Source organism: Panulirus ornatus, chromosome 33 (genome assembly GCF_036320965.1).
Source record: "Panulirus ornatus isolate Po-2019 chromosome 33, ASM3632096v1, whole genome shotgun sequence".
NCBI classification, from domain to species: domain Eukaryota; kingdom Metazoa; phylum Arthropoda; class Malacostraca; order Decapoda; family Palinuridae; genus Panulirus; species Panulirus ornatus.
The window spans coordinates 4,097,268-4,110,309 of NC_092256.1; the positions used below are offsets into that span (position 1 = coordinate 4,097,268).

Sequence of the window (13,042 nt, forward strand, 5' to 3'; positions counted from 1 at the left end):
ACAGACGAAAGAATGGCCCGACCCACCCACATACCCATAAATCTTTGTGCACCACCACCAATCACCTGGCATCTATAAATGCTTCTATTTTGCAAAGAAAGCATTGGATTCTTCATAAATGGTTGGGGATTTTGGCTTGCAACTGGATCAAGGTGGTTCATGCCAGGAAAGCAAAACTGTTGCAAGTTTCATTCATACTTGGTACCTGTAATGCTGTGGGAATAGTCCCACAAATGTTAAACTCATAAAAGCTTACAACTTTTGCTGATAAGCAAATAATGTAGACTCTAGTATTGAAAATTATCTTTATTGCAGGTGGTCACGGGTGTAAAGTTCACAAAACAGAGAAGAGTAATCCATCTTAAGATCCAGCAGGGTCAAGCACTGTCTCAGGGACTAATCAACAGCTCTACTCTACATTGGGTTGATGTGGAGCCTATTAGCATCATCAGGTAAAGTGTTTGCTTCTGCAAATTATCTATGCTATGAAAGTACTAAAAGTGTATCAGTGGCCTCTTGAAAATTTTACTGGTAATGAGATTTCTGATAATATTTCCACGAAACAACTATAGTGCATGAAATAAAGGCTGCGATGGTGATGGTAAATGGGAAAGAGCTGAAGTTTAGAAACCATGTAGAGGAAAGCAAATCAAACATTGTTGATGAACCAAAATCTGATAAGGAGATAGAATCATACATAACCTCATTTTCTGGATACACAGTAGCAAGAAGGAAAAGGGGAAGCAAAGGAAGGAAATTAACCTCCATAGTAAGGGGCACCTGAGATTTCAGGGAAGACTCGGTGGATTGTCCTTTCAGACCATAAATGTTAGATAAAGTGATACCCATTTGCAGAGTGGTCCTTAGAAATGTTGCTTTTACGTTATTAAGTTCAGCTTTTGAGCCATTGGAAATAGTTGAGAGAAAATATCTGAATCAAAAAATAATTTTTCTAATTGGTATTTTTTGCTTTCATAAGTGATTCATATGATACCATGGAGAAGAGGCATAAATATCTTTCTTTCTGATCATATGAAAAATGATGACTTTTCCCTTTCTGTCTAAAGTAATTGCCAATGAATCTTAAGATTGTAATGACCTACTGTTTTATCTAGAGAGATTCCTCTTAGAGATTACAGGGACCTTGCGATTTACACAATAATTATGATCTTGAAATTGTCACGAAATCAAAACTCGTTCATTAAATAATGAAAGTAATGGATATCAGAGGGGCTTTGCTATAAAGAAGATATTACATAACATTATACCAGAAAAAAATCAGGAAATATAAGATATTATAATGCGTATACATACTGTTCAATGAATTGTATTGATAAAGACAGAAAATAATAAACTTGTTTCTTATGTTCCTAGAGCTTATGGAGAGTGAGGAGGTGAATGACAGAGTTACAAGGGAAGGCGGTCATCTGGATCAGATGAAATAGTTGTGGAAGGTGATGGTGATGGTCGAGTGACTTCAGCTATTAAATCACTAGATGTTGATGGCTGGACCTCCTTATGAGTGTCCTTTTTCTTCAGAAAGAAATCAAGTGTTGTCTGTTTAGCCTTCATTGTCTTCTCATGGTGAATTTTTGTACAGCACCTGATGTCAGTTAGGGCATTTTTGGCCACATTTGAACTTCATTCAGTGTTTGGGTCATCCTCGTCAAATAGCATGAGAACAAGGTCATTGTGGTGAAATGCTTCAGCTAACCATTTGCTAGTGAGAGAACTCACTTGCTTGACCTCCTCTTCTTCCTCTGCCACCTTCTTTCTTCAAATGAATGAGATCTTAATTTGAAAGCTTTTACTTATGCAATTTCATCAATTCCTCCACATCACTATCCTTAGTCTCATCAAAGATGATCTTCTTCACCATTTCAAAATGTATGCATGTGTTTTTGGTACCTTGATGTTGCTGTCAAAACCCTGGAAAGTATGAACAAGCTCAGAGCAAAGCTTTTGCCATACTTTCTTCATACAAACACAGGTGATCTCTCATCAAGCCTCACTGATGATTATGATGGCATCTCTGATGGTGAAGGACTTCCAGAATTCCTTCATAATTGTCTAGTCATTCTCTATAGCCTTCACAAGCACTGCAGAAGTTTTCCCAAAAGGCAGTCCTTGAAGGTAGATATTACCCCCCTTGGTCCATTGGCTGGATTAGAGATATAGTATTGGTGGAAGAAAGCCTACCTTGATATTGTCACTAAGTTCCTGTACTGAAGGTGAATGGCCAAGAGTATTATCGATAAGAAGAAATTTGAATCATAGTCTTCTTTGCTTATATTCTCCTTTAGCTGTACATGAAGGTTTGTAGCAAAATAATCACAGAAAACTTTCCCTGTTATTTAGTCCTTCAGATTAGAATAATGTTAGACAGGCAAATATTCCTTCATGTATCTATTAAGATCCCAGGCCAGATTATCTGAATGGTAGACCATTCAAGCTTACAGTCACCCTCGGCGTTGCCTCCTCCAAACAGAAAGGCAAATTAATCCACTCTTTCCAGTTTAGAAATCGCTTAGAAGAATAAGTGCCTTCCTCGATATGGGTCATGAGGGTTCCTGGGAAATTGCTGGCAGCAAGGACATCAGCCTCACCAGTCATCTTGCTTTGACAGTTTCCAAAAATTTCCAAACTAACCAGGACTTGTTTCAAATTTCTTTGCTGCTCCATCTGCTGCTAATTCATTACATGTACTCAGGGGCTTTGCTTGTATCACAAGCATGTTGATAGGAACATTTTCATAAGTCTATCTCTAACGCCTGTTCCAAACGGAACTCCCTCAAAGGGGTGGCCATGGCAACGGAGTCTCCATAACTAAAGAACTTCAGTGCCACTTCTTAGCCTTTCGTGCCTCACCCTTAACAGGCCATTGGCAGAGGGCACGTCTAATGCAATGTTTGGAGAGGCTCCCATCTAATGTTCCTAATGACTACTACTATCTAATGCTCCTTCCTACTACTACTACCTAATGTCTCTACCTAAATGTTCCTACATACTACTACTTCTATCTACTGCTCCTGTCATTTTGCCAAAAGGCAGGAGTAGCACATAGTCCTCCACACAGGAAGATCTAAATTTCATGAGTTTTGGTGTTCAATCTGTGTGCTCAACATTTGTTCCATTCTCTTCATAATTGAAGTTTGGGATTACAAGGTCTTTGATGTGCTGGTTATGTTCCCCTCTTGGCATTCCCCTTCCCATATTCCATAATGTAGATTCATTAAGTCCAAGAGCATGCTTGATATCAGCTGTTTGTTCACCTCTCTCAAAACATTTGAGCACATCCATTTTAACCTCAGTGGTGATGTCCTTACGCTTCTTAGCACCACTGGTACTAAAATTTAAAAGATGCCTCAGCAGCATGATGTAAGGGGCAAATCATATGCAATATACAGGTTGCTAGTGCACTCCATGACTGTATCCATGCAATGTATGTGCACACTTCTTGCATGGTGCTGGCAACACCTTACCACTGCTGCCAGCTCAATGATGATTGAGTTATTTCCAGTTTAAGCCCCTATAGGTTAAGAAAAGTATAAATGGAATGCGTGCATGATTCTAGAAATGGCTCAATTCAAATATATGTAAGTCGAGAGATGTTCCTGTGCTAAAGAAACATGCTAGCATCTGCCATTATCAAGGTATCTTTATTATCTGGTGTGTAATTCAGTCTGATTTATTTGTATACTTCTTCTTTGGCATACTAGATTAGCTTATTTTTATCCTGAGAGCCACAGAGAAGGTCATGAAACATGCAATATTCTTTGAATTTCCAGCGTGTCAGTTGCTGTCATCAGTTATGCGAAAAATAGGATTTAGATCCCTCACCCTTTGTTTTTGTCTTTTTACCAAGCCATGTATCTTATGCTCTTCCAGTTTAAATATATTGGTTGTACCTGTGCTGGAATGTTGTGGCCTCCACGGATGAAATGGAGACTCTCTCAGTAGATAGATTATCTTCGTGAAAAGGAAGAAAGGATGCATGTTAGACGAGCCTTCACAAAATGGGTTAGGGTCATTAGCGAAGTGCTAAAGAGCTCTGGTCTGGTAGTGTTACTCTTCATAATGTATGTACGTAACTTGCAGAAGATAGAGACTGCTACTTGATTATGTTTGCAGTGGAAATAAGCAGGAAATGAGCTGCAAGATTCTGTGTGTAAGAAAGACTTGCAGTTGATGTCAACCCTAATCGTTTCCGGAATCTCACTTTAGAAGATTAGTTAAGGAAACCAACTGTTTGCAGTCAAACAGTAGAACTACATTCAAGTTCATGGATAAGGAAATATTCAGCAAGCTGCTCATATCTTGATTACTAGAATATGCTTCTCAAGGTTAGATGTTGCATTCAAAGATTTAAAGAAGCACAAGGAGCTAACAGAGGAGGTCTAGAAGAGAGCAACAAAGGTGGTACCAGAATTAAGGGAGCCAAGTTACAGTGAAAGATTGAAAGAGGCAAGAGTGAGGGGTGATGACCACAAACTTTAACATTTTAACAGAGTGATGAAATAGAAGTAGAATGACTAGATGACAAAACTTGAAATTAAGCAAGAAACTTGTGATGAAATAGTTAAATGGAAGGAAAATCCTGAAGGAAGAATTTGCTGATGCAAAGAAACTTGTATGTGGAAGACATTCTGCATGAGCCATAATGTTATAGTTTTTAGGATACAGAAATATAAATACTAAGTTCCTTCCGTAAGTTCTGTCTAATGAATTAGAATGCTTATTTACTACTTAATCATATGTAACTCACATCCTAATGCCATTATTCGTAGCAACTTTTTGTAATTTTTAATGACAATCTTTCATTGACAGCACTGCTTATGCTGAAGGAACACATTTCAAGAAGTTATCGTACGAAGATCGTAATATAGACCTGGACCGTCTTGTTGCACCGGAAGGATATGTTGTTACTGGTGTCCGTTTCAGGATGCTGGGCTCTCACGTCAACTTGGAGGTTAGAATCTAATAATTCTATTTTAGTTTGGTGCTTTGGCTAGCCAAAGTAGAGCAGTATGAGAGAAAGATAGGTAGGTAGATACTTTATTAGCCAGTTGAAAGCTCAAAATAGCTGAGGTAGTGAACATTATTTATTTTTCCATACAATACATTATTTTGCAGTGTATACGACATAATGAGAGACAGACTAATATATAAAGAGGTGGAATTTGGGATGAAAGACTTCTTGTGCAGTATCTTCTCATTAGGCGGTACAGAGGTTAGGGATTTTATGTTTGTAGAAATAAGCATCATACAAATCATGAACTATTTCCCAGGAAAGGCAGCACGATTATATCAGGAACTACAAACCCAACACTCTTCACCTCCAAAAGCCAAGTAGAACAAATTATATGATTACATATAGCCATACATTACGTAACCCCTTACTGTTCAAATCCTTAATCATCCAAACACAGTTAATCTGATGCTCAGATCACATGAAATTCAGCTCTCATTTAGCTCAAAAACTGAGATAACGTCAAAATAGCTTCTAACCCTTTTGTAAATGGTTGAACATAAACCATCATTTTAGACTATCAAAGTCCCAAACTTGGAATAAACTAGGGTTTATCACACTCTTACCTTCCATGAATAACTTTTGGAAAAAATTGAAAGAAATGCTTCACAGATGAGCATTACACCTCTCTGCTGGCATTATCTATTGTATACTGTTGACTTTAAGTAGTCAAGTTTATATGTTACATCAACAATTTATTATGGGAAGAATGTCAGATATATGGGTTAAAGATGTACTTATTTTTGTACAGTTTCATACATCACATATTCCTCAGTTCAGTATGTTCGAAGCCTCCTACCGTTGCATTCCACTTCTTCCTTTTAATTTCAGTCTTCTTTTGTGCTTCATATACCTTTTTTGTATTGGATGTATCATAGATTTTTCTTTTATCCTGTTAAGGTAGATCATTTGTCCCTTACAGTCTTGTAGTGCTAAAGAAACTCAGCATTTTATCTAACATTCAAAATTCTAAAATTTCTATACTGATTAGCTTAACCATATTTCTGAGAAGGTCATTGCTAATGTTTGTATCTGTGTGTATGTGTGTGGCTGTGTGTGTGTGTGTGTGTGTGTGTGTGTGTGTGTGTGGAGGGGGCAGCTGACTGTCAGGCACCACATTATTCTATTTGTACTCTATGTCTTTTTTCTTGTTTTACTTTCTTGGATATATTTCACGATATTACACTATAACTCGGAATGTGTGTGGTTTTATGGTCAACTTTGGACGTTAATTATGTATTTTTCAGAATAATCCATGAGGAAATCCAGTCACATATTCACTACACTACTTTTCTGTTATGTGAAAACTTTGTCATACTTTTCCAGTTTCCATTTTGAGTGTTTTTAAGCAAGAAAAGCAAACTTGAAAGGCAACACTTTGAGGTCTATTAATGGGAACCTAAGCAGTGAGGATATACCACTGCAGTAAGGGAAAGATAATTACCTGTCTGTAATTACCCATTTGTACTGTATGGGGAGGGAGTTTTACCCTTCTGGCACCCCATTTCTTGAACATTTTCTGCTATCATACAGCCTCTTGAATTTATGTATGCTGTCTGCAATAACCGTGTCCTTAGTCATTCCGTTCCGTTCATTGACCTTTTTGACCTTACTTAATATCTTGAAGAACTTTTCACTGTCCACATTAACAATTTTTTAAAACAGGTCACCCTTCACTCTTTTTTCTTCCAAGGTGGGTAAATATAAAGCTTTCAGCCTCCTGTACCTCAGCGCTTCATTCTAAGTGCCATATCTGTTAACTTGTTAACCTCTTATGGACCTTCTTTACCATTTCTTTTTGCTTCTTGTAGTTGTAGTGACCAAACCTGAGAAGCATATTGTAGTATTAGCCTTATGTAGGGTATGAATAGCTTGCTAGCTATTTCCATTATCCAATCCACTTGAAAACTATTCCGATGTTATCACCAGACACACTATGTTTCCCTAACTCCCCTCCTAACATGGAACTCTCATGACAAGTTGGACATAACGTCGATTCCTAAGACCTTCTCACACACAGAGTCTTGAGGCCTATTTACATTTGGTCAAACTTGATTTCAAAATCTGTTTACTTCCTCTAGTAAGCATGATGCAATTCTCCTTCATGACCTTTGCATCATCTGCAGACCTCTCTCTCTCTCTCTCTCTCTCTCTCTCTCTCTCTCTCTCTCTCTCTCTCTCTCTCTCTCTCTCTCTCTCTCTCCTTTCCTCTCCTTTCCTCTCTCTTCTCTCTCTCTCTCTCTCTCTCTCTCTCTCTCTCTCTCTCTCTCTCTCTTCTCTCTCGGCTTGTGACACAATCTCACGTGGGTACTTTTTCCTCCATATAAAGTCACCCGCTTGTTTTCCGATGTTCTTTTCCAGAACCATACACACCACTCGTTAGTTGTTAGTGAGACTGGTCCTTAGTTCGATGCCCTTTTCCATTTCTTTGGCACACTGCCTCTCTCCAGTGACATTGTGAAATGTAATTCAAGGGTTTATCTAGTGTATCTGTACACATTGTTAGCACATACGTTGAAATTCTATTGAGACCAGGAACCTTGTGTGGGTCAAGTCCTCTTAGTGTTTTGTTGATATCTTTTCTAGATGTCTCATTGATTTTCAAAACTTCCTTCCCATTCCGTCTCACTGGTCTTCCACTGTGAAAACATTTTCAATCGATCTATCTATCTTTATTTCTGATGCCCATTCCCTCAGGGAGCTCCCATCAAGGGGTAGCCATGGAAGAAGAGACTCGACTTATCCCTGTCCTTGCATGCTGCCCTCACATACACCATTCCACACATTATTCCACATTTTTTTTCCTTCAGTATTCTTCCACCCTATTTGCTCATGTCACAGGTGGTGTTCCTCTCACACCAAACCTTTTCATTATACTATCATACACTCTCCTTGTAAACTTCCAATCTTGTATTCTTTCCTTATGCCTAAACCACCTCAAAGTGTTACTTTTACCCACACTACCACTCCACAATTCATTCCCCTTGCATTCCCTGCCTTGCCACATCTCTCATACACCCCTTCATTTCATTCTTCCATCCATCTAGTCACACCACATGCTCTTCTCATATAGCTCTTTTCCCTACCTAGGATTCTTGACCTATGTGACTCCTTCCATGTTTGTGTTTGGGCTACATAGGTCAGGGTTGGGAGGACAATGCTGTCGCTTAATTCTCTCCTCACTTCACACTTACACTTCAACCTTTCATTATTCTGTTAAGGGACCAAGTGAATCTTCTGACCTGGACTGCTTTATCCCTTATCTCTCCTTCTGTATTACCAAACTTACTCAAGACAGCTTCCAAATACTTAAATTCTCTCCAGTCTTTCTTCCCCTATATCCAAAGCACAATTTAGTACACTTTCTTCTTACACTCTATATGATTTTACAAAATCTATGCCTTCACTCTGTTTCCTTTCAGACATCATTACTTTACTTTCACTTGCATTTACCTTCAGTTGCCTATGCTTATACACATCATAAAACACACTTACAACCTTCTGCAACTCCTCTTCACTCTCACCAAACAACATAGTAACATTCGCAAACAGGCCTGCCACTAGCCACCATATCTCACTGCCGCACTCTATCTGTGCACCCCTTTTCCCTAGTTTTGCTTTCATCATATCACTCCATCCATATATGTATTCAAAAGCCATGGTGACATCACACAGCTCTGCCTTACACCCACATGTATACCGAAATTTTCTCTCAACTCTCCATCCACGCATGCATTTGATTTCAAGCCATCAAACAGTTGTCACCCTAACCTATATATATCTATAAAAGATCCCATAAAGTATTCCTCTCAACTCTGTCATACGCTTTCTCCAGATCCATAAAAGCTGCATACGACTTCATACCTTTCACTAAATCCTTTTCCATGGTCATCTTTACTACAAAAATCTGATACACACATCCCATACCTTTCCTAAAACCCTCTTGTTCTTCACTTATTCTGCATTCAGTCACTTCCATCTTTCCATTAATCAACATTCTTGCATATGCTTTTCCTGGTACATTTAATAAACTTATTCCCCTGTGATTGCTACATATATCCTGAGCACCTTTTCCTTTGAATAAAAGAACAATGAGAGCTTTCACCCGATCCTCAGGGGTAACCTTCTATTTCCATGCTAGAGTACATACTGTATAAATTTTTGAACTTGTTATTCAGTTCCTCACATTTCCTAACCTCATCCTCTACAATTTTTCCTTTTGAATCACTTAGCATGATTAGCTGCTCCTTAACTTACGATTGAATCGTGATGAACGTACGGAAAGTTTTCGATTTTCAGCTGCCTTGTCCACAATATTCTTTTCAAAGTTTCTATGTTTCTCCTTTCTTATCCTACTATAATCGTTATAATGTGCTCACTTTAACCTTGTTGATGCTGGCTGACTGAATCGCTAGCTATATCTGTGCTCCTCTGCTTTCTGACATCTCATATTAACCATTCCTTCCTCTTTCTTACTATTCTTTAACTATTTGAGCCCTAAGGGATGTAAGTGTCATTTGTCATATGTGATGCCAAGAATGGTTGGTGTTTTGTTCAGTGGTAGTAAGTCTGTTCATGATGACTGGAGGATGTGAACTAGGTTTGTATCTGTTTGGGGTTAAAAAGTTATTAAAGGATATGCTGACATTCTGTTCTTGGTAAGTTATTGTTTCAGATAGGTAATGTAGTGCTACATTTTGATTGCTCTTGTGATTCTAGGGTGTCATGATGTGATTTGTGAGGTTGCTTGCATTCGAAAGGATCTTCATTTTGATATTTGCTAAAGGTATTGGGAGTTCATGTAGGAACAGACTGAAGAGAGCTGGAAAAACAACTACTCTTTGGGAACTCCATTGTAAAATTTAAGTGATTTAGAGGTGAAGTCATTTGTTGTGGAGTGTGGTGTAAAGTGTTTTTTGTGTGAGGATGTTTCGGAGGACGATGTCAAAAAAATGCTTTGTTGATATCTATTGACTATAGTACCTTGTGGGAGGAGGGGGTGTGGTTGGTTGAGTCCATCTACGATGTGTTGTGTGAGGTAATTGTGTAGTGTGGTTGTTTTGTGTTCGAGTCTGAATCCATGCTGTGGGGTGTGAGAGTGGGAATTTTTGTTTAATTCTGTTGTGGATCAGTTTTTCACAGAGCTTGGATATAAAGATAGAAGTAAAATAGGGTGGTAGGAAGAGGGGAGCTGGGTGCTTTGGAGGGTTTTGGGACTAGTATTGTGTTGGCAACTTACTAGATGTTATAGATTTTATGTACCCAGGGGTAACTAAAGATATCTGTAAGTAATTTGATCGTAAACGGGCCATAATTTTTGTGTGAAAGTTTGATATGTTATCAAAGTCTATAGCAGTCCTTTAAGGTTTTGATTTCATTGCTTATATCAGTGGGAGTGGATGGTCAGTTATTTGTAGATGGATTTTGTGTAAGTTTTTCATGATATCCCATAAGTATGTTTGCGTGTTCTTTGGAAGAAGAGATTTTGTTTAAATAAGTCATGGTACTTCATGAGTTGGGGCTATACTGTTGTGATAAGAGTGGATTGTCTTTAATGTGTGCCAGAGGTGGTTGCTGTGGGTATTTTGATTGACTGTGTCAAGGAAGTAGTGCTAATTATCCGTTAGTCTTTCGGTGATTTGGTTAGTTATGATGTTATATAGGATTTGGATTTATTCTCTAATTTTCTCTTGATGGTGAGTGGTTGTGTCTGATCTGGTTCCAGTACTTTATGAGTTGTGTAACTTGTTGGGGGTAAATTTGGGTTACATTTCTTTCTTTGCCCTTGTGGTATGCACTTTTTGCTGGCTTGGTTGGAGATACTGATGAAGTGTGAGATTGCATGATCTAGGCACCACAAGTGATGTATCCTGAAGTTTTGAAGCTTTGTTTCCACGTCCTGTGTGAAGGTTGACCAGTTTTCTTTCATGTAGTTTGTGTAAGTTTTTTTTCGGTGTTTGTGTTGAATGGGTGGACTGGATGAATGTTATCAGGATGGGCAAGTGTTTAGTGCTGGTGAACAGAATGTAATGTCTGGCAATATCAGTTGCTGGAGGTGAAAGTTTCAGAAATCAAGAATATTGAGAAGTTATATTTGGTTTATGAGTAATGTGAGTGTTGGAATAGTGGGCACTGAAATCTCTTTAAGAGATAGTTGCTGGGCATGCTGTTGAGGTTCTGCAGGTGGGAGAGTATCAGAAGCGAGGTATTTAGATGTTGATCATTAATCATATTTCAAAGTTGTCATTGTGTGTAAGCTGTTTTGTTCTGTCAGAATTGTTGGAGAAAAGTATGGTTTTATATTGTGCAAATGACTGGGAGATGTATAAGAGAAAGCGGCAGAAGATCAAAAGGAAGGTGCGAGGGCTGAAATAAAGGGCAAATGAGAGTTACAGTGAGAGAATGTCATTAAACTTTAGGGAGAATAATAAGATCTTTAGGAAGGAGGTAAGTAATGTGTGAAAGACAAGAGAACAAATGAGGACATCGATGAAGGGAGTAAAGGAGGAAGTGACAACAGGTAGTGATGGAGTGAAGAGGAGATGGAGTGAGTATTTTCAAGGATTGTTGAATATGGCGGATTTGGGGTGTTTTGGTCGGAGTGATGTGCAAAGTGAGAGAGTCAGGGAGGGTGATCTGGTGAAGGGAGAAGAGATGGTGAAAGCCTAGCAGAAGATGAAATCCAGCAAAGGGGTAGGAGTGGGTGATATTATGGTTGAATGTATTAAAAAAAGGAGGTGACTGTGTTATTGATTTGTTGACAAGGATATTCATTGTATGTATGGATCATGGTGAAGTGCCTGAGGATTGGCAGAATGCATGTATAGTGCCATTGTACAAAGGGCATAAAGGTAAGTGTTCAAACTACAGACTCATACATTTGCTGAGTATGCCTGGAAAATTGCGGCAGGGGTGCGTGCAAGGAATGGAGTGAATTGGAACGATGTAGTATACCGTGGTCGACATGCTGTCAATATTTTGAACCAGGGCATGTGAAGCGTCTGGGGTAAAATATGGAAAGTTTTGTGGAGCCTGGATGTGGAAAGGGAGCTTTGGTTTCAGTGCATTACACCGAACAACAGCGAACAACAACTGACTCACTTCCCAAGCCCTCTCATCCACAACAGACTGCATACTTGCCCTTCTCTCCAAAACTCTTGCATTCACATCCCTAACAACCCCATCCATAAACAAATCACACAACCATGGAGACATCACGCACCCCTGTTGCAAACCGACATTCACTGAGGACCAATCACTTTCCTTTCTTCCTCCTCATGCACATGCCTTACATCCTCAATAAAAACTTTTCACTGCTTCTAGCAACTTACCTCAAATACCATATACTCTTAATACCTTCCACAGAGGATCTTTATCAACTATCATATACCCTCTCCAGATCCATGAATGCTACATACAAATCCATTTGTTTTTCTAAGTATTTCTTACATACATTATTCAAAGCAAACACATAATCCACACATCCTCTACCACTTCTGAAACCACACTGCTCTTCCCCAGTCTGATGCTCTGCACATGCCTTCATCCTGTCAATCAATACCCTTCCATATGATTTCCCAGGAGTACTCAACAAACTTATACCTCTGTAATTTGAACACTCACCTTTATCCCCTTCGCATTTGTACAATGGCACTATGCATGCATTCTGCCAATCCTCAGGCACTTCACCATGAGCCATACATACATTGAATATCCTCAACAACCGGTCAACAACACTGTCACCGCCTTTTTTAATAAATTCCACTGCAATACCATCCAAACCGCCACCTTGCCTGCTTTCATCTTCCGCAAAGCTTTCACATTCTCTCCTCTGTTTACCAAATCATTCTCCCTAACCCTCTCACTTCGCACACCACCTCGACCAAAACACCCTATATCTGCCACTCTATCATCAAACACATTGAACAAACCTTCAAAATACTCACGCCATCTCCTCACATCACCACTACTTGTTATTACCTCCCCATTAGCCCCCTTCACCGATGTTTCCAT

The 13,042-nt window shown here is 39.0% G+C and overlaps 1 protein-coding gene across 1 annotated transcript in view; it reads left to right on the top strand.

Annotated features, from left to right (window-relative positions):
- Positions 1–13,042, top strand: part of LOC139759412 (uncharacterized) — a 351,115-nt gene that overhangs the window by 317,282 nt on the left and 20,791 nt on the right. Inside the window, exons 11-12 of the mRNA XM_071681497.1 lie at positions 316–452; positions 4,828–4,969. Of these exons, the coding sequence (XP_071537598.1) occupies positions 316–452; positions 4,828–4,969 (279 nt within the window). The remainder of the gene's footprint in view (positions 1–315; positions 453–4,827; positions 4,970–13,042) is intronic.